This window comes from Melanotaenia boesemani, chromosome 13, assembly GCF_017639745.1.
Source record: "Melanotaenia boesemani isolate fMelBoe1 chromosome 13, fMelBoe1.pri, whole genome shotgun sequence".
In the NCBI taxonomy this organism is placed as follows: Eukaryota; Metazoa; Chordata; class Actinopteri; order Atheriniformes; family Melanotaeniidae; genus Melanotaenia; species Melanotaenia boesemani.
In genome coordinates this window covers 26,013,024-26,036,188 of record NC_055694.1, presented here as the reverse complement: position 1 = coordinate 26,036,188, position 23,165 = coordinate 26,013,024, and the positions used below count along the sequence as shown (strand labels likewise).

General features: G+C 37.3%; 1 protein-coding gene across 2 annotated transcripts in view; it reads right to left on the bottom strand.

The window, feature by feature from the left end:
* LOC121651197 (plexin-A1-like) overlaps positions 1 to 23,165 on the bottom strand; it is a 262,523-nt gene that overhangs the window by 52,911 nt on the left and 186,447 nt on the right. For both annotated transcript variants that reach the window (XM_042003180.1, XM_042003181.1), the window contains exons 11-16: positions 23,058 to 23,154; positions 17,333 to 17,556; positions 9,591 to 9,742; positions 8,646 to 8,766; positions 7,577 to 7,713; positions 4,889 to 5,056 (exon numbers count right to left, since the gene is read on the bottom strand). In XM_042003180.1, coding sequence (XP_041859114.1) covers positions 4,889 to 5,056; positions 7,577 to 7,713; positions 8,646 to 8,766; positions 9,591 to 9,742; positions 17,333 to 17,556; positions 23,058 to 23,154 — 899 coding nt within the window. The remainder of the gene's footprint in view (positions 1 to 4,888; positions 5,057 to 7,576; positions 7,714 to 8,645; positions 8,767 to 9,590; positions 9,743 to 17,332; positions 17,557 to 23,057; positions 23,155 to 23,165) is intronic.

The following is a 23,165-nucleotide window of genomic DNA, read 5'->3' as shown; positions in this document are numbered from 1 at the left end:
TCCCACTTAAAAAGACTTCCCGGCTGAACTTAAAGTGGATTTATGTGGTAATCTTCAAAGATGTCTTGCCCTTCTTGACACCCTCCTTGTTTTACAGTGGCAGTTTCTCTTCTCAGATCTCTGCTTGCCACTGCTGCCAGGCTATCTCTGCCACTAAAAAATATAGTTTAGAAGATTTTCTATCATGTATCTTTATGCAGGCTTCTTACTCCCTTCTGGGGGATATACTCCAGTCTCTATCATGCCTGACTGAAATAAAATCCTCTATCCTGAAGAAGTCATAAACAACATGGATGCTTAAGCTTTTTTTTGAAAAACACACATTTTGCATTTCTGTTCCTCTGAGGTTTGTTGTCTGAATAACTGACACACACAGTGAGGTTTCACCTACAATGATCTTTCTACAGATGTCCTCCTGGCTTTGTGTGAGATGTTACACAACTAATTCTTTCAGACAGAGACCCATAAGCCTGACTGCTGCTGCCACTGTTTGCAGTACAACTTAAAAACAGGTAAGATTTACAGCAGCCTTTCTTTGAGTATCTTTTTTTGGAATCAGCTATCTGCTGGAGGATACAGCTAAAGAAGAGAAGGGCTTTACTGAGACAGCTCACCACTTGCCTTCTGCTAAACTTTTAGATATTCTCGAGTGTTCAAAAGCTTTATCTCAAAGTATTATTCTAAAGATTTGAAAACAGTCCTTTTGTTATTTCTAAATACATAATCTTTGCCCCAAAATCACAAAACTGTAGAGCATTCCTTTGTGTTGTTTTTCTTTTTCGGTTTAACACTAGACCTTTTTGTCTACTCTACTGGGATTCATAGGTAATTTGTTTGGCTTTCAGAAATCCTCAGAGTCAGCTTGCATTGCTTCCGTGCTGAAATGATGGATCTGACACACAAAGTATTCCTGGTATATCCCACAATTTGACACATCTTACCTCATTTAGCTTTTACAGCTGCAAACAGGCAGGTGGGATTGCACTGGTGTCCCACAGGTCTTAGGTGTAAGATGATGGTGTGACGGCCACAGTCATTTTTTTCTCTACACAGATCAAACTTGAGATATAATCTGCCTAATAAATAAGGTATGCCTTTTCTGTGAATGTCAGAATAGCTGCTAAATGAAAGGAAGTTCCAGAGCTCCTTGAAGTAGATTTAAGATCATACAGACACGACCATTCTGCCATGGCATCATGCCATTCACTGAGGCAACCCTCCACCACAAAGGGGACAACATGCCACATTTCCTCAGTTTGGTTTGTATATATTACCAGTGATTTCTGCAATATGCAGGTCTTCTTTTATAGTCAGCATTAATCTGACACTTATCCCCAATGACTTAGTGGACAAGCACCAAAAGCAGAGTTAAGGATATGAAAGGAAACAGCGACAGAACCTCTTAATATGTTGGACACAGAGTGCGGCTGGCAAAACCAGACATTCATGTCTCACTCTAATCCAGTAAGACTTAGAATAGCAGCGAATAGTAATGACAGGGTGAAACAGGAGTAAATGATAAAGGTAGGTGCACAATCTCTTGCACTGTAGGCAGATAAAAGACTGTAAGTCTGAGTATTCTTCTCAGCCTCTAAATCGTTTCTCTGTTGGCAGGTTGCCCATTACTGTCCAGAGAAAACCGATCCTATTCATTGTTCGGAAAACACCATCATTTTTTTAAATGATGATGTAGATGTTATAGGAGGCATTATGTCTTTCACTGGTCTTTTGACAGCTGACTTAGCTGTATCTTTGTGACTGGCTTTCCATGTAAACATTATTCCTGATACCTTTAGTAATACAGTACTCGTGTCACTTCTGCTACAGCCTGTAATCACCAAGAGCCAAATTCAACTTTAAGAAACTGAAAGTGAGGCATTATAAGTCTTCAAAGCCAAGCGAGATGAAACTCTGCCATTAATTTAAGGCAGGTGTGTTGGAGTACATTAGTGTGATTCTTTTCATTAGAAATGTTTCCATACCTTCAGTTTTAAAAGTTATACAAAAAACTGAGCTAGATCGTGTCCCAGTTTAAAAGTTATGAAAAGAGAAAAAAACATAATCATATTGTGGATTTTACAAGACATATGAAGGCATTTAACTACTCAAAGAAGCCAATGACTCATTGAAAAGATCTGACTTTTAAATTAAGTCTGTACATCATTGCAAGAAATGCATCATAGGAACACACCTTATAATACTAGTTCCTCTCTACCACCTCTCTCCTCCGCCACTTTCCTCTTCAGCCTGATGCATATTTGCACTGAGTCACCCTGTCTCTGTTACTCCTCTCTTTGTCTAAGCAAGTCTCTTTAACTCAGGTACATGCTCCAGGGAACAGAAAAGACAATCAGAATAATCTCCCAAGGATAGCTCAGGAAACCCTGACACTGTTGTTAGTGTTTCTCTCCCTTCCTCTGTCTCCTGCTAGTATATTCACCCTCGCTTCCCATTTCAATGCTACTCTTTTGTTCCTCACCCTCAGTTCAAATTATGCCCTTCTTACATGAACAGAAATTGTTATATACATATATATATATATATATATATATATATATATATATATATATATATATATATATATATACACGTATGTATGTATATATAATTTACTTATTTTTTCTACAAAAAAAATAAAAAAATAAAATAAAATAAAAACCAACTTTAAAAACTTGACTAGAATAATTTTTAATATTCATGATACGGCTCAATCTCTGGTAGTTAAAGTTTGGATGAATTCATTCATCTGTGGAATCACAGCAATTACTGGATTCTATTTGGATTTCTTGTAGCAGAGGTGTAACCTTCATGAATTCTTCACTTAAAGTGAAACTTTGAATTAGACATGTAGAAATAGAACAGGTGCCAAATAACAAGCCCTTCCAACAGCGCTGACAGAGTAGTAGGAATCTGGTATAGTTCATTAGGTATAAAACAAAAATGCCGGAGACATAATGGACATAAGGACATTTCAGAAACGGGGGTTATATGCCTCTTTTAAATTAATAAACCTAAATATACTTGTAATAGCCAGCCTAATGAGCTTGTTACCTTATTGATTAATTGAAGTCTTGATTGAATTAAATGATACAAACCTTGAATCAAAATGCCAGAGGTAGTGATAATGCTATTTGACTGCTTTGCTATAAAGGCAGCTGAAGGTGTTGGATGCATCATACGCTGCTGCTGTACTGCCTGTTTGGGTTAAAATTGGAATATTTTTTTACAAAAATTGCTTTTCTAACTTCTACTACTGTCTAAATATTTCTCATTGGTTTTCAATGTTGGATCCTGACTTATTTTTAAAGTGCTCTGTCTACTTCCAAAATGGAATATCATCAGCCAGGCACAGCGATAACTCCACTCCACCACATCTTTCATCCACTCTCACTACCATCTCCCAAACACAAGGCGAGCATGGATGTACTGAATCTACGCAAAGATGGACAATTTGCAAACATGAATCAATATAATGACATATCCATGACCAAATTTGACACAGAGTTCAGGATGAAATGCATCAGAGGAATGAAAACTTCCACTGACCAGAGCACCACACACTTTTAGCCCTTCCGAGGTTGGTTTGTTATGAGGTGTGTTTTAGTTATTTTTGTGGTTTTCTGGACCAGATGGAGGAAGATTCTAGGGCTAAACAAAAGGGAATCCAGGAATCAGTATGTTGTTAAAGTGTATGCTATCATGCATGTTTTCTTTCTTTTGGGGATCACTATCCTTGAAAGAGACTCCTGAAGTAGAACCCCAGTATTGAGCTTCACACACTCAAAGATGCACACATACACACTCTCATAGCGGGTGGTGAGAGAAAGAGAGTAAGCCTCATCTGTTTCTTGGTCAGTCCAACTGGGCAAAGAGAACGAAGCATCAACACTTCACTAACAAGCTCTGCATCCATCTCCCACAATGTGCTGATGGGAAACAATGGGGAAGGCATTAAGTGCAAAAAACAGGGAGAGAAGATAGAGCAAAAGGACGAGAAACAGTTAAAATTTTTAAGAGATTAAAGGAAATTACGTGATAATTTAAGGACTGATGAAAATAGGCAAACCTCACACATAAAAAAAGAGCCTAAAAGGAATGGGTTTTCCAAAAAAAAGAAGAAGAAGAAAAAAAAAAAACCCATCATCCATCATGAAGACCAAAATGAGCTTGTGTGTGACCTCACTGACTGTAAATCTACTTTAAAGTGAAACTGTTTACTTGTGTCCTCCCTGTTGATGCTGCTGTCATTTTCCTGATGTTTATTGAATTGCTGATGTACAGTACTTTGTACCAGCCTAGGAAACCTAAAAATCATACTGCAACAGTTGCATGAGCTCAGGCAAAGCAGTTCAGTCTCACACGCAATCTTACCAAACTCATTCAAACCATCAATGGACTGTACAATCTGACAAGCTCACACATCCTCATTTTTTGATGAACCAGGCAGCTGCTGCTGATTTCCACTACTAAGAATCTCTTGCACAAGTTAGATAAAAAGTCTCCAGAGGCATCTGCAGTTTACCTCCATCTAAGCATGCTGTCAATGCCAGCAGTATCTGCTCAGATTGCTAGAATGCTTCCTTAAATTTGCAAGAAGGGTAAAAACAGAGGTCTAAATTCTGATTTTGTAAAGCCAATGGCTTCAGTTACAGGCCTGTTACTCATTCTGGATTCCTGCTACATCAAATCTAATAGAAAACAACATATTTGGCTTTGCACTTTCATTAATATACCTGATAAACCTGATCCGAAACCTACTCAATCTGTTGTAAAATGGGTTACATTGGTAATAAATTTGCAGGCTAGTGGACTTAATACATAAAATGCATGCTTAATAAACAGTTATAACTACACCATCCAGTTTTGATTACACAACTCAATGGTTTACCTGGCAATACTCCAGTCAGGTTCTATTCTCAGGACCGTGGGGTCTTCAGTGTAGTTAAATTTGACTTCTGGATTTCTGAGCTCAGCATCATCAATGTCTACCAAGACCGATGATGTACCTGGTGCCAGTCCAGCTGGTGTAACACACACTATCTCACGGGCGTTTCTTCTAAAAGGAAAGACAAAAGAGAAGTTGGGTGAATCTGATTCCCATCAACACTCACCATTAGAGAGGAGATCAAACAGGTTAAATTAAATCAGCACAAATGAAAATGAAATTTTTACAAAACATGACATAGTAAAGCATTTAAAACTGATATTTTAAGACGATGGGTTTAGGATTTTACTTTTAATTTTAAAAAAATCCAGCATACATACATAAGCTAGAAGTGCTGACCTACATCAAGCCATTTTTTGATTGTGGGCATTTTTTTCAGTTAGAGGCTCTAATGGGAAAATTCTTCCTATCTCCCCATAAAAAAGAATCATTTAAAAAAAAATCCTTGATCCAGGTGGTGATCTGGATCACCCTCAATATTCTAACCACTTGTTCCTAATTCAATTTCTAAGATTTCTTGAAATTTTAATAAAATGACTTTTTGAGTTATGTTGCTAACAAACAGACAGATAAACCAATGCCACTGAATACATAACCTCTGCCTTGGCGGAGGTAGAAATATAAAGTAAAAATTTCATGGAGTAAACATGAGGAAGGCCTACAGTCTGATAGTTTTATTCTTTTGGTTGAACATTCCTTTACTAAAGTCCAAACAATTTATATGTCTTGTTCACACAATTACCAATGTGTGTCATTTCACATCCTACTTATCTGATTAGATAATTCAGCTTAAATGTAAAGTATCTTGTCTTCTGTCTGGTTTACAAGCATTAAAGTTGCCTATCTACAGAAAAAGTTTTTGATCACAAGTATTGAGCAAATGGAGTACAAAAACATCTGCGATAGCACGTTAAACTTGTGTAAGGATGCATTCTTGGTCCATAAATATGATTTTGATTCACATGTGCTTGTTTTTCCTCCTGCATTGATTTTAGTACATGTAAGTGTAGGAGGTGGAGTTGTAAACAAACATCTACATATATAAGGAAGGCTTTTGAGGAATAGATTTAAAAAAAAGAAGTCATTTTTATAAAATCAACTTTTCAATATGACAATAATTTCATGTCCACTTGTCGTTTGAATTTTATGTTCCTAAGAAGGGGCTGAATCTTAGTGGACTACTTGTAGCCAGACCAAGCACAGATTGATGTCACACACCAGAATGCATCTAGATCTATCATCAATCTCATCCAGATCTAAATAGCACAATAATGACTGAATTTCTACACGTGCTGAATGAAAGGCTTCTGCCGGTGTTTATTTAGATGACAAATCCTTATTTAAATCAAGTAAAACGATTGGAAGACAAGGGACTGAAATGAAAATTAAACTCCAAAATGGAAATAGTCAACTTGTAAGAAATAAGGAATACTTTTTTTATTGCTTATGGTCGTTAGCAAACAATGGAGAAAACAAAATACAGAATTAAAGTTGTGTTTAATAAAGATCACACCTATTATTGTTAGGCCATTACCAAAGAAAATCACTTGGAGAGGGATGGAATAAGTTGGTGTGTGCATGTATGCGTGTCAATGTTTGTAGGTCCCAAAGGCAAAATAACATTTTCAAATTGCAGACTTGAGTACAGTCCCCAGCAGCTACATTATCTAATATGTATTTAGCACAGTTGAGTGGTGGTTGCTTTTCTGGGTCATGACTTCATATGAGCAGTGCATTTGCATGTTCCTTATATATGTATGTACACTTTGATGTACTGTTGCACATACTATTATGTCTCTGTATACTGTCAGTTCCACGGAGAAGGAAAAAGTGAGTGAGAAAGGAAAAAAAGGACGGAGAATCTTAAGTGTCTACACTTCCTTGTCCTATGTCCTGCAACTACAGCAACCTCATTCAAATTCAGAAAGAAAAACAAAAAAAAAAAACATGCAGCAACAATATTGGCAAGATGCCACAAACACAGTTAAGGTGTGACAGATAAAGACAGGAGTTGAGGTAAGGTAACAGTTGTTGTGAAGTGGAGTCTGTGGGATTACTGTGAGGAGGCTGATGCACCGAAATGACTGCTGCAACATCAAAGCCAGTTTTTGGTTGCTTCAATAGAGATTAGCCACAGAAAGCTAATCCATGCATTTTACATGCAAGCAGCTGTGGTGATAGTTTGGATTTTTTCAAACACTAGATTAAGGGAAAGCTGAGATGCTATGTGTCTACAAGCAACAAGCACACATACATAGAATCGTCATCCCACAAACACAGAGCAATAACAGAGAATCAACAATAAATCCTTAATGCGGATTTGTCAGTTTTATATTCCATTTAAATTTGCACCCTCCTATTTTTCTTTATAAATATTATTTTTTTATTTTATTTGCACTTTACCGCAATGCACTGTGTTATTCAGACCAAGGTCTAAATTTGCTTCATGGCCACTTTGAGTAGCTTTTAGCTTAGTTTGCTCACAAGGAAACCTTCCCATTCCCTACTCATACTGAGAGTGCCGTGAAGGCTGTAACACATCACTACCCATGAATACTAAACATAAACTCACTTTAAAGAAAAAATATCAAGCTTGTAAAATACAAACAATATTAATGAAATGCTTCTGACCTTTTGAAGTGGCAGGGTTGTGGTCCGATGCTAACAGACACATAGCTGCCAGCATTCAGGTAGCTTCCTTCAATAGTGACCCGAGTGCCACCTGAGATTGGTCCCTGGGATGGCTGGATACGAGTGAAGTATGGAGTCTGAGCAAGGAGGGAAAAGATATTAGATTACCTCCTAAAACAAATATTGTTTGATGCTTACACAGTTAAGTGACAGTCTGATAATTACTTGTTTAGATAAAAAGAAATCCAATGTCACTCTTGGATAAAGTGATTCAATCAGTCGTGTGTTTATATGAGGGAAAGATTTAATAAAATCATAATGCTTATGACAAGCACAATGTGTGTTAATTTGGAAGAAGACGATGAAAAATAGTTTAGCTATTTTGAACAAATATCTGCATCAACAACTTTTTTCAAGCCTTTCTACCATTGACATGCTAGATAAACCAGAACCAGTTTCCAACAAAAACACTGTATCCTAACGGTCGTGTTTTGTTTAGTTGTCGTCATTTTTTAATTCTTTCCTGAAATTTAACACATCTGCCCCCCAAGGTCAAGCATGCGCAGAAACACACACCACAGAAATGATTGGAATGAGTGTATACATGGTTATTTTTTTCTGTTGATCAGATCGTGGAAGAGTTTAAACAGATTTAAAAATTCATTCCAATCGAGGCCAATCAGATAAGCTGGGGGTGTTTACAATTGGAGGCTTAATTGGACCATCAGTGGTCTATGTAAATGCAGCTAATGATAAAAATGCCTCTAGCCAAACTTTTTTTTTTAGCGAATAAGCTAAAAATTAACAATTTATTTATCTTTTTAGCTACTTAGCTAAAAACAAGGGCATATTTCTGGCATTTAATTTTTACTTTTCTTGAGCTTTTTTTTTAATTAAATAAAGTTAGGCAGAGAAAGAGAAAATCTTTTATTTGGACCTGTGTTTATTTAATAAAGGGTCAAGCAAACTAACAAATTACAGATTTAAATTTTTATGGAATTTTAGAAAATTTCTAGAGATGGGGTTAGTAATTGAACAAAAGTCCAAATTCTCTTGCTTGGATCCTTACCACAAAGGTGAATGGCCTTGGCGACAGGGCTCTGTAGTCGTTGATGCAGTCTCTAACACACACCTCCACCTGAGCTTCTTGGACCCTATAGCCGGTAGCATCGTTCAGCAGACACACTATTCTATAATAATAATAATAAGAGAAGAGTTTATTCTACATAGAGTAACAGTTTGAAAAATAAAAAGAATGACAAATTAAATAGCAAATGCAGTTTATACATAACATAAACCTCAAAACAATTTTCAAAGCCATCAGTGTTGCAACTGTAGACCTATGACAAAGGAGTGAATGACCAATTCCACCTCACACACTGCACCAAAACACCTTAGACAACAGATCTCTATCAGAATCTCAGGTGGGGTGGGGAAAAAAAAAAAAAAAAAAAAAGGAAAAAATCCGACTAGGAATCAATTCAAGGGTGTCAGGAATAATGTGCGGAATTATGGATGTGTGTGCGGTATTTGAATAGAGATGCCCTCTATCTCAACATGCATCATTTCCCAACTAACTGCACTTCAAGGGGATTGTTTGATCTGTGTGAACTCAGTTCCTCAGCCGTGTAGGACCCTGCAGAGGAGTAAATGTCAGGATGGAGGGATGAGAAAATAAAGGCAAGAGCATATGCAGGAAGTAATGGAGGGGAACAACAGATGGAATTTACAGGCATGCACACAGAACAAAAGTGATGTTGCTTTCTTTCCAGCTGCTGAGTGAAGCTGCACAGAAACATCTTCTGGTTATCTGTGGAGTTTGGTCAAGGTGAGAGGCATTCATTCCTCCTCCCTTTGTCTGTGTCTGTGAAAAACATGGTGAGTATGTGTGTGTGTGTGAGGGTGTGTTTGCCTCCAAATACATTTTTGTTGAGATCTTTTTTTTCTAATCCTATTTATTTATTTACCTATTTATTTCAAGTGCATAAAAATGTGCATATGTTCTTTGGCTTACCTCTCGGCACTCAAATACTGCTCCTCGATTGGCACACAGGGCACCTTTCCCAACTTGACACCCATCTGGATGTCTCTGAACTGCAGACCCAGGTTTTCCCCCCAGATGGTCACCCTGGTTCCCCCTTGACGAGGCCCCGTCTCAGGGAATAACTAGAAGAAGACAGAGGACACATCAACCAGGGCAGAGAGTGAGGAAATAGGAGAATGGCATGTACATTTTTTTTTTTTTGATGATGAGTTCACTCCCACTCCATATACACATTTACATGAAACATGCACTCTCACATTAAGGCCAAAATAATGAATTAAACATTTCACATGCTCAACCAGACTGATGTTTAAAGATGGTCAACCCATGACATTGCCTGGATGTCATCACACAAACACAGACGTGGGCATAAAAACACAGAAGGCCACAAGCTTCTGCATATACACACTGCACAGAATTGCCCTTATCTGTTGATTCAAGTTTTAATGAAGAAAAGTCGCCTGCTTGGCTTAGAAAAAAACATAAAAAATGAGAAAAAGGGAGGAAAAAAAAAAAGAAAGAATACAAATATGTCGACAAACAGAACCAAACCGCCATCAGCACCGTTTGATTGAAACTTATTACGGCGGCTCGGCTTCATCGATGGGGCTGTGGCGGCGTGACGCTCAGCTGCGCCGACAAACCATAATGTGATTTATCTAGCCAGATTATGGCGCGTAACGGGGACAGGTGTGGTGTGACAAAACAAATATGGTGACTGATGGACGGTGCTTGTCACAGACGCGCACATGCACTTAGCATCAACATACACACACACACACCTAATCCCTAACAAGCATCACAAGGTAATTATGTGTAATCAGTCCATTGCCCTGCTCTCCTGAGGTGGCTGGCTGAGCAGACACTGCAGTGCGGGAAAGCAAAATCAGGCGGCAAGTATACAGTTGCATCGAATTATCATTATTACACCAACACTGTCAAACAGACCATGACAAATGGAGATTTCAGCAGTTTGGACTTGTTGGGGGAAATGAACACCAAAAAGCTAAATTTAATCATGAACTTTTAAAGAGAGAAATTCAGATAAGATCCAAACAGTTTGCCTGTACTGTAGGCTATTCAAATCAAATCAAACCAAACTGTATTTAAATAGCACTTTTCATACAAAAAAGCAGCACAAAGTGAATCACATATTTAAAAACAATAATTTTGCTAATTAAAAATACACAAGTACAGAATCATTAAAAAATAAAAGAAAAAAACATAGCAGCAGGCAGCCAGAGCTGCAACGATTCATGTCCCTCAGTTTTGTTGTAAATAATTTGGTAGTTATGAATTTTATCATTTGTTTCAGCTGTCATGATCTCATAGTCGTGACACTTTTATTTACACCGGTATTATATGTTGGAGTTGATTATTTCCCCTAGTTGTCTTGAATATCCTTCTGGCTTGGTAATAGAGAGATTGAATTAATCTGTACTTGAACATTTTCCTCTCCACAGAGTCCAAGTTAATCCAGTTTTATCTCAGATCTTGACTGAACCTGATGATGCTGGAATTTTAACAACGAAAAAAATAATTAAAACAGCCAAGGGCTGTGGGGTTAACCCACTAATATCTAATCAAATATTGTTAGTCAGAAGAAAACATAGAAAAAGGAGCATAAATGAAAATGAATAACATAGAACTGATAGTTTTTTTTTTTTTTTGTTTTGTTTTAGTACCAGTAGGAATAATAGTTATTGTGTATATGATCTATAAAAAAACAAAAACAAACATATATTAGTAAAATTTGGCCAACACCAAATGCTAAAAGAGGATAATCTGCAAGCAAACAGATACTTAATCCTTTCAAATTTAATAGTATTCTTTGCCAAAAAGCAACCGAACAAAAGTATAAAAGGCTTTCATCCAAATTATATTTTGGAAGCTCCTGCCCTTTGTACGAGGAAAAAAAAGAAAAAAACATTGGAAGCATTTTACAATGCATTTCTACAATGATGCTTACAAACACATTTTTTTTTTTAAAAATCTAAAGAGCTGTAGACCAATATCCATTGTGACTGTAATAAAGATGACCTGTGTTGTGTTTGCTTGTGAAAACTGGTATTGAACATGCCGCTGTAGAAAATAATCTATAGGACAACACAGAAACTGTAGTGAACTAGATTAAAGTACCAATAGGGAGGCAGAAAAGCAGCCTGGTCGTGGCTAATGCTGCCTAGTATTTGGAAGCTGACTCACTTTGGATCCTCAGGCGCCAGCAGAGGCTCAGCACTTTGGTTCCACAAACACAACAGCCGGTAAACACTGACCAGAGTGAGTAGCCATCAAGCTCTAGGGTACGATATGGACAACAGATGTCAGGGTGTGGAAATGGGGCTTAAGATGGTTTTGGAAGAATGACGTTACGATACCACAAAACACAACATCAGCTAGCCACCAAGCCGTGGGATATAAACACTGGCAGAGCCACAGACAGAGAGGCAACAGAGGAAGAAAAATAAGAGTGCTGTTAAAGAGATTACTCTCATTATCTGAGGGGGAACTCAGAGAGGGAAGAAGTGAAGACTATGACAACACATGCTATCACACCACAAACATATGTGATGGTTACCAGGCCATGGCTAAAGGCTTTACACCATTTCATGCAGATCCTGTATGGACACATGCAACATAGAGCAGAACTATCTTGGTGATTAGTTTTACCACTAGAGTGCTTTTCTGCTTTATTATGTAAAAGTACAGCAGCAGGGAGTGAGGGATTCTGATTTAAATGTGCAAACGACGACAACCTGTACTCTTGCAAAGAATCTGCATTTAAAACCAAAGATATCCTATAAATTAGTGTCTCAGACTAAATTTATTGGGTTGCCGTGTGGATCCCCGCATAAGGCAGCTTAAACAGAATTAGATTTATACGTAATTTTAGATTTTTAGGTTTTGTTATTGATCTTTCAACTGTTCGTGACCTTGGTCAGGGGAGAGTTATATTTGGTCACCAAGACTTTACCACCTGAAGAACATGGCCAGAGTTGGACCATTTCTCACTCAAGCTGATGCAGAGACTTTGACCTGAGAAGACTTTTGCTTTTAATTGAATTCAATTTATACTGCAAATTTTTATGAAAAAAAACAACTTTATTTATCACTGAGAGAAATGGCTAAATTCATTCATGCATGAATCGCAGATGTTTTAACCATTGGTGTTACATTATATTATATTATATTTTATCTCACTTTCATTGTGGTCCTACAATAGACGTGAATTTTAGACTTTAACCTTTTATTTTTTTTTCCAAAGTCCTTTACTGATTATAGCTGAGATGAGATTTATTGTTGCACTTTTGCTGAATTAAATTTGTATGTAAACTGCAGTATAAATAACATCTGATTTGTTGAGGAGTAAAAGGTAAAGTAAAGAAGTAAACATTTCTTAGCACAGACTACAGATCTGAATAAAAGGAGCAGATGGGGCTAGAGAGAAATCAAAGCACTGGCATCTTTTCTATGTGTATAAATTCAGACCACTTTACAGTACAACTTTGTATTAGAGAGGAAAGACACATATATAAATGTGGTTCTGTATTTCCACGTATGGTTTCATAATTAAGGCATCAACTTTGGGTTTTGCAAACCACAGAATACCACATATAAAAGAGGAGAAGTAAAAAGTGCACACACTTTGATACCACATTTACTGAAACTGCAACTCAAGTGGTTTCAGTCCTTTTGATAGACCTATGATCATTTGTCAAAATCATAAGGAGCCCCAACACTGACTTTATGGTTGGTACATTTTTAGTGTACCACCACATGCACGCCGCATCATGAGTTCCAGATGACAGGAAACCTCAAAACCCTTCAAAACCCTGTTGAATGTAACAATTTGTAAGCAGAACGGTGAACCAATACTTCATTGTACCACAGAGTATTATTGCAAACTTCATGGAAAAAAGACAGTGACATAAGAATAATTACCTCTTATACACCACCTTAAACTACTTTTCTCTCCTTATTTGAGACACTTTGAGGTACAGAATATAAAGCCATACTGTTAAACCTATCAACTACTATGAATGACAGACCATAATGGTTATGTATCACTATAATTTTCTTTTGACATCTCAAATTCCTTTGGAACCTCAAAAAGTCTTGAAATATAAAAGTATGGCACCACATAACATGATAACCAATGCTCACTGAGTCTGTGGGAATGCAGAGATGCTAGTGTGAAAATTGGAGCTCAAGCTGCTTTAGACTCATGTTGAAGGGATTTTACACAGGACCACAACAACCAGGGCCTCAAAGGCTACATCAGGTACAGATGTCTTAAAGCTGACAAGGGAAGTATGCAGTTAGAATACTTAAAATCTGAGAAACCTACATTGCAAACACCAAACAGTACAAAACATACAAGTGCATAGCATATGTAATTGATGCAAAAGAGCTGCCTTCATTTTAGCTTCCCAGTCCTGAGGCTGCTTTAACCAGGTCAGTATAAGTAGTATCAGGACTTCTCAGAGGTTGCAATGAGATTGCATGTTGTTAATTAAAAGACTATGAAGACGCTTTTCCTTGCCATTTCCATTGTTTTTTCAGTCACAGAGGAAAAATTCTACTTTTTTATTTGTTATGTCGACACTGCATTTAACATTCCTGGAAAATAAAACCACTTAATCTAATCATCTTTGAAAGTTTTGTTCCTTTGTTTGGCTGTTTCTTCCCAAAAGCACTGACCAGGAATCTGCTGGTAATAAAGGACTAGGCCATCACTGCGGTGATGCATACTTTAAAGTTTATACTGTTGTGCTAGCTGCATACTGCTGGAGCCACATCAAATCAGCAATATTGCAGCAATTGTTTTCCATTGGTCAGATTTTGAGGCACTGCACACTTTACACTGCACACACACACAGTGTGGGTGTTCCTATTTTGTAACATTGTGCTGTGGTCAACCTGAGTGGTAACCAGTAACAGATGGGGCCATGTATGGATAGCAGTTTTCTTCATAAACTTTCAGCAAACCCCCCATCCTCCCCTTCCCTCCTTATTGTGTTACATTAAATAATCACATGCCTGACATCCAGCTGTGGAAGGTGGTGACAAGTTTAAGTTCTCTTTCTGAGATGTGGCCTGGTCATAGTTATGCGCCTTTGGTACTTAGAGGGTTAACATAATGGTCCTTTGCTTTCTCCCCACACAGTCTCATAGCCAACCAATCCTGTCACAGGTGTAACTTTTTAAATCTCTGTACGACACACATTAGCTAAGGATTTAAGTTGAGGGGGCAACCTAGAGACCTCAGACCACAAAGCTAATGGTTTTGCTGGATGTAAACAACAGAAAAAAGCAGCAGCACCCTGAATTAAGGATATCTGATATCTGGTTGTATTTGCCCCAGATGCTCATCTGCAAATTACAGCTTGTAAAAGCATAGCTTTTATTCAGGGTACATGCACAATCAACAGTCCAAACAAACGTGGGATATACAGACAGACTAATAGTAGGTAAGCGTTTTTTCTTTAGTAAGTGGACTCAAATGATGCCTGGCACGGTGTTCTGTGATTAAGGGGTTGTTGGAGCATTTCAAAAGATGCTCGGATTCAGGATGGACACTGTGGAGACATTACACCAGAAGAACTGCATCATTGTTTCCTTGATCTGTCATTTTAATTTCAAGAACTTAAGTTTTACTAAGCAAAACAAGATTAAGATCTCAAAAGGTTTAAAGGTCTTTAAAACAAAAAATAGGTAATATATCTGAGGAATTGTTAAAGTTGAATTTTGTATATGTCCACACAAACTAGAACTTAAAGGTTTGTTCATTGATGAATTTTGTGTTTGATTAATAAAATGTGTTAAATTACCATGACTGTTGATGGGCAGTTTGGTTTCTCTGATCCTGCTCTTCTATGAATTCAGAATGAAAGTCATAATTGGGTGTAAGGCAGGATAAGCCAAAGTAAAGAAAATAAAGAAATGCAGAAAAAATGTGAATGACCATGATCAGATCTGCAAGTAGCATATAGCAAAAATAGCTGAAACACAGCAAAAAAAAAAATAAAAAAAAAACTTTTTCCTGCTGCTTTCTCTGGAGTAGGAGTTTGATGTAACCGTGTGTAATCTGTGCCAAGGGCAGGCACAAGGTCCCAACATGTGAGTGTTTTAATAGCAGCACATTAAAATAGAGCAGCTTTCATTCTCGGTTCAGGGCACGTAAGGCTTTTGTGACCATGGGGACTTCAACAAAGAGAGCTGATGCAACGGCCTATGGAGATTTACAAGCCTTGGATCTCCACAGGTGACGATACAGTCAGGTTCACTGGTTGACGTGTCCGTGATGTGATGTTCAAAGAAACCGAGCTGCTTCTCTTTGCAGGTGATTTACAACAATGTGACTGGAGACAGTTTTGAACAGAAGACTTTGTTTTAGCTGTTGTTGACTTTGGATGTTGGAATTTTATTTATTTTTTTCTTCCTGATTACATGATGCGTCTATTGAGCCACACTGTGAGGATCTAATATTTCTTTATGTTGCAGCATGCAAAAAACATTCACATCCAATGAAAAGATTAGATATTTAGCCTTTAAAAAACATGTAATAAATTAAAAGTGAAGGGCTGCAACCTTCCAGGAGATATTTAGACTTTAATTGATTTTTTTAATTCAAATACATTAAATGTCTGCTTTTACTATTATGGTTAATACTGTAGCTTTCAATAACTGTTTAGCTTTCAGCAACACCTGGTTAAGAGTACCTGATTTAAAGTATGAAGTTTGTTGCTTTTAAGATGGTACAAATGCAAAACGTATCCACATTTTTCATCTATATGTGGATAGAAATTGAAACACAATAAAAAAAAAAGGCAACTTTAAAGTAGGGGAAATTAATCTGCTGGTTTCCTTAGCTAAGCAACTTTTTATGAATTGGATTAATAATGAGTTAGAAATAAGTTGGCTACAGTTAACTTGATTGAATTGGACTGTATCTAACTGGATTGTATATGAACTTGCCTATTTCCTTTTTAAAGTGCCTAAAAATAACTCTGCTGAGAAGTTGCAATAGATAAGCAAAATGAATTAAATTCAAGCAAACTGAAGAGGCACAATATTCAACTATTAACCAAAGTACAGCTTATAACAATTTCAGGACTAAGGCCTGTTAAAGCTTTACTGCCATAGGTGTCTTTAGATACCAAGTAATACTAAACCATGACTAAAATCTTTGAAAGATTATATTGTTTTCTTATGGAGTTTAGCAAGAAGATTATATGTATTAGTGCTTATGAATGTGAAAATCTGCACATCTGAAAACACACACTGCTGAAAGGTATACATGTTTTACAGTAACATATGCCCTTTGCGGCGTGTCAGCTCACACTGGGGGCATGTCTAACTGCAGAGTGTTTCACATTAACACTAACTGTTTGGACGATGATCAGTGAGTTTGTGCAAGCTGTCTTTGGGATTGTAAGGCCTGAGTATATCATAATTAATGCTGAACAACCAATGGCTCTCAAACCACATTCTCCAAACAAATAGGTACTTTGTAAGTACACAACATAGTAATTTAGTTTCTGCACACAGAAAAGAAAAATATCACAAACATCTAAAAAAAAGATGTTCTCATTTGCACACTCACAGACAGCAATCAGTACATTACAAAGCTTGTTAAGTTACAGTGGTTGGTTTCATCTTTCCATGTAAGCAGCCAGAAGAAACATATGCAAACACCCACAGTCACTTACCTTAGTGATCTTAGGGTGGGTGCAACGGCTGTTTCCAGATGTGGCATGCATCCACCCTCCACCTTCAGCCAGCTGCAGTGGCAGGTGGGAATTTCCTCCTCCAGTACACTCTTGCCTCAGGGAGCATTTCTTTTCTTGGATGCACCAACCACATTCAAACCTGGGGTCAGCTTTCAGGCACATCCCGCAGCTGTCCCGTAACGCCCTGCACTTGTACAGGTGGGCTGTTTGAAAGGCAAAAACAGGAGACAAATTAGAGCTGTGCTCATACAACTCTTCCTTTAAATAAGCTTTTTTAATGTTTGTGAGAGCCAGCTTATATAATACATGACCTACTTGTTAACCTTAGTAAAAATGTAATTACTGAGTGTGTTTTTAGAGATGCATCAAATAAATCATAACTGTGGTGGCAATTTCGTCTCAAAGTCTATGGAAACTGTATGTAACCCCTGCAAAACTTCCTCTGTCCTTGTACCTGAACCTCTTCAGAGGAATGTGTTCTGCTTAATAAACCATTCAATACTGACATATAAATAGTTCCCTCATAAAAAATGTCCTTAACTCAAGGGATAAATCAGTATTGTACTTAGAACAGAGAATTTAGGTAAAAGACATTTTTTATTAGTAACTTGTCACAAGGATGTGTAATTTGTTCCTTTTTCTTTAGTTGGATCTACAAATGAATTGCAGTTTGACAAACATGCATGAAACAATCTAGTATTTTTGCACCAACAATGTGATTTCCAAAAGGCTTTTACACAAAAAAGTGGCATATCTCAGCTTGGTGGGAAGTGTGTCCTTAAAAAAAAAAAAGAAAACTGGACAAGAACATGGCAAAAGACATGGACATAATAAAAAGAAATGAAAAAAAAAAGCTAAAGAAGATTACCAGCATGTAAAAGTGATGTCCTAAAAGAAATTAAGACCTGACACAGGACTAAAAAGATGAGGATTATCTGCAGAGAACTGAGTGAAAGGCAGCCAACATCCAAAAAAAAAGTTTGTAAAGTCCTTCAAGAAGCTTGGAGAACTATTCCTCAAGAAATGACAAAAAACACTTATCTAAGAAGGTTCAGACTGTGCTGGAGAATAAAGGTGATTACATCAAATATAGGCTTTTAAGCTTGTGAGAATTGTAGACTGTTTATTGACATATGAACTGTATTACGCAATTATTTATATATATATATATATATATATATATATCCCCCCCCCCCCCCCCCCTGGCAGATATAAAGACGTAGCACAAGACTTTTGCAAAATACTGTATGATAAAAATTTAAATATGCTAAATGGTGTCCAAAATAATCAAATTATTGTACATTGGAGGACCTGTAGCATGTTTCATCATATGTAGCAATAAGCAATGGACATTTATTTTACGTGGCCATTTATCAGCACAATAACACATGCACCAGCTTACAAGTTCTCGTTTTCTCAAAGACTACTATACTCTTAAAAAAAAAAAAAAAAAAAAAAAAAAAAAGAAAGAAAGAAAATGGTTTGCAAACTCGCCCTCTGCTGGGGGGAGCGGCGAGCTACTTTAATAGAATGCAGATCGAAGACGCTCGCTTTTTCACCATGGACATATAGCCGAGGCTATTTCCATCTAGTCCAAGAATACTAATTACTTGCGGCAGTGATGCTTGCAAAGTATTTATTTTAATGCATTTTTCAAATAACAACCACATCAGTAATTCATAGATTGTTATATTACAAAGAAAGAACGCGTCTGTTGTAAAGTTCATTTTGACATTTCATAGAATATCTTTTCAGAAAAGGTTATGATAGAATTTATATCATAAGGAAAAAAACCCTAAAACTTGTTATTTTGAAAGAAAGTTAAACTGGTAAAGAAAAGTAATCACGATTTTATTTATCTTTTAGCACCCCCCCCCCCCCCCCCCCCAAAAAGAAAAATAAAATAAAATAAAAAAAAAAGCATAACTTAATCATCCACAAACACCTAAAACCTTCAGTGGGTGATTATTACCACTTCAAGGCTCTGACAAGAAGAAAATTCTGTTTCCACTGATAAATGGAAGGAGAAAAAAAGAGAAAAAGTCACCCAGAGGAATATCAGAGAAATTAATTCAACAGGTAATGTTTTTGAACGCCGATGGGGAATTTAAAATCTGTTGTGTAAAAACCATCCCCACAACTCTGCAGAGTGGAAAAAAGCCATTAAAAGTTAAAAATGAATAAATAAATAGATAATTAAATAAATTAAACCTCAAACACCTGAGAGGCTGAAGGAGCAGGAGATGAAAGGAAGCAGGGAGGAGGGGGAGGATGAGTTTTAGCTCTACTTGTTAACAAAACAGCAACAAGGATTGTTATGAATTTGAAGATGATGTGGCCCCGTGAGGCTGAGAGAAAAGCAGAGCCAGAAGTACCAGTAAAAGCTTAGGTTTTATCTTATTTGTTTTGTCATCTGTTAATCAGCATCATAATTATCTCAGCTGAGGCTACATTGCCTGCACCTGCAGGCAGGTTTGTTTACTGTCACACAAGTTAAAGAGATTTGAAGAGAGGTGAAGTGGAAAAACAGATTGAAAAAAAAATACACATGCTAGTATCTTCTCCCTTCTCCGACTTCTCTAGCAGGCAGACGGCGGCCGGACTTCAAAGCGAACCTCTTTCGTATCCATCTGCCTGACTCGGCCCTCTGCTCAGCCTAATCTGATTAGCTATGGCTCAGCTTAAAAGTAGCACGACGCTAATTAATCTGAACCAAATGAATGATTTAATTAACATTAACATCTCCACTTTACACCAGGGCAAAGCTGGGCTAGCATCGAGCGGCTCTGCTTGAGACGGATAACACAGCTCCGATTCAGGAAGAAAAAGGCAGGGATGGCATAGGGAGGGATTATTAGAGGATGGGGAGAAAAGGAAGAGAAAAGGAAGAGAGGGTCTTTATGAGATTTGTAAGAGTGAGACTTTCAAAATGCATGTTTTAATGGCGTATTAGGCCTTTAACACTAAGCATTGCATTGACTTTAAATCATCACAATAAATGCAAGAGAGTTTAGCAAAAAAAAAAAAAAAGAATGAAATCTATGAGGGTGTTGATAGGATTGTTCATTCCCAATTAAACCTAAAACCTGTGCCAGAAGTCTCTGACTTGTTCTGAAGAACACACAGCTGGCACCAGATTCTGCCAGCATAAACTCTGAGCCACCTAGAAAGTCAAGCTAATACTGCTTCCTCAAAGTCTACTAAAACATACTTAACAAGTTCACACACACATATCTGGTTTGTATTGACTGTGGGGACTCTCCACTGACACAATAAAGCCTGCCCCAAACCTAACCATAACCCAATTCTAAACCTGATCCAAAAATCAAGCTTTGCCCCTCAAAAAACTCTTTATATCCAGAGAAACAAAGTGACTGTCTCCACGTTTACAGGAAGTCACCATGAGTTGCAATACAGTCAAATTTTCACCAATGTCATAAACAGAACAGCCATATATACACCATCTAAAACCATTGGATTTCAGAGTTTTTTTGCAGCTAACATGCAAATTATTTATTGGGATCAGTTAGAAAAACAAAGTTTTGGTCAAATTCCATATAGTGTGTTAAAATGCTTATAGTTTGCCCCCAAGCCACAATTGGAAACTGTTTATTTAGAAAATATTAAGTTGTGCTCTGAGGAAATTTTGGGATTTGGAGGTATTAATAAGGGGTGTGTAACCCTCTCAGTCATGCCGTCGCTGCTGCATCTCAGTCATAATACATTTAAGGGTTATTATTACAGAAAAATAGGAAAAAGAAGAAAAAGAAAATAAATAAAAGAGCTTTGAGCAGGGATATAAGGCTCAGAGTCTGTGCAGCTTTCTAAGGCCAGCTACACACAAAGATTATCAGGCTGTTTTTGTCCCAGTTTTGCCCCTTCCCAACCAAGGATGGCAAACTCTGATTAACTAGTCTTATAAGATTTTCCTATAAAATTATCCTTTGGTTTGAGGTGTGTTAAGAGCAAATTCGCCCCAAGACAAAGCACTACCAAAGAAACCAAAGACCAAAGAACTAAATGATAAACAGCACCAAATACCACAACCATGATCTAACCCTGAGAAAAGAAAAACCTGGAACATAAATACTGACGGACTAACAACAAATTAGAAATAAGTGTGAAAATTGGCAACTGGGAACTAGTTGTGATGGGAGGCAATGACAGATAACCAGTGCAGAATGGACACACTAAAGGCTTATTTACCCTCAGTCTTCAAGTATGTCCACAAATAGTTATGTCCATTTCTAACACTGTCAAAGGTCACTGCTCATATGTGGGTTTACGTTGGTATCATTGTTGGCTAACACATCCATTGGAGAGCAGTACAGAGTTCAGCGTTTACTTTCCCATTCCAACCTCAGTAGCAATATTGATATTTTCCGAATACAATAAGAAAACCACTGTAATGATAAGAGTAAAGCTGGATTTATCCTCGCTCAGCGTCTGCATATGGTCAGTTACGATGTCGCCGTCATATGCTCTGCATAGGTCCAGGTTCACGGTTACGTGAAGTACTGCCCTGTAATTGGTCATCTTGTGGTTACATGTTCCAGGATTTCTGGAGCTTCTTGCTGAATTTGTGCGGTAACCGTAGAAAGAAACTGCAACACAATGCTTGAGTGGGAGAAAGCATTTCACCAAGGTCAGCCGCACTAGCCCTACCATAAACACAGATGCTGAGGAAGTATAAACCCAGTTAATATTAATCCCTACATTATTAGGTAAACCTTTGTCAACTAATGATAATGCTACAGCACTGCATGGATTATTCACCAAACATAGGCCTAAATGGATCATTAAGGTACTTATGTAATTAGAAATTACAATAAAACAATATTCTAACATGTAAAATATAATAAAACTGCTTTAGATCACAATAACAGAATTAGCTTAGGATCCACAATGAACAACTTTTTAAGCAATCTGCTAAAAGAACAACATGTCAGGTATAATGAAATAATGTGAGATAAACAAGCATATGAATATTATTCTGAGATGAAAATAAAAAAAAAGAAGAAAACAGCTGAAGGTAACAGATCAGAAATTGTTAGTTAATCGGACTCCATGCATTTGGAGCAAAAGACTGTATGACACACTTGAGAGCAGGACTTGCATTATCTTGTGTAATGGGACGTCTAAAATCATTAGCCTCCACCACCCAATACATTACACTTGATGAAGAATTTAGAATTGGTAATTGTTTTCCACTTCATGCACAAATAGCGATTAAAAATAATAAATACCATCCCTCTATGTCGCTTTCTGTTTTTCTTTATCAATCCCTTTATTCACATCTACCTCCCTCCATTACATAGTGCATTTATCAACCTGTCATCCAGCCATCGCTCTTCCTTTCTCTTCTGCCTATTGCATTCCCCATTTGTTTATCTTCCTGTCTAACATCCATCCCTATTAATTCCTGTGTTGGATGTTTGTTTGTTATCATCACTATCCATCAATCACTCCCTCTAGCCCTCTTTCATCTTTTGAGACAAGAATAGTGTTTTTCGTAAACAAATTGTACACTTTCACCTTTCGCTCTGATGGCTGTCAAAAATGAAATTACAGAGTTCTTATGAAGGGAAAGAAATTGCACATGGTGTTGTTGCTTTGCAGGCAGATAAACGAGCAATAAGGCCCACGTGTTCGACCAGTATGTGGCATGAAAACAGATTACAAACAGAAAAGAAAATGTTTTTACCTTTAATGTTGAAAGGGTTATCAATGACAAAGTTTCCATTCCACACCACAGAGAGGTCAACCGGCAGGTCGCTGATATCGCTGCCCTCGTAGTCGTACTGCAACACAG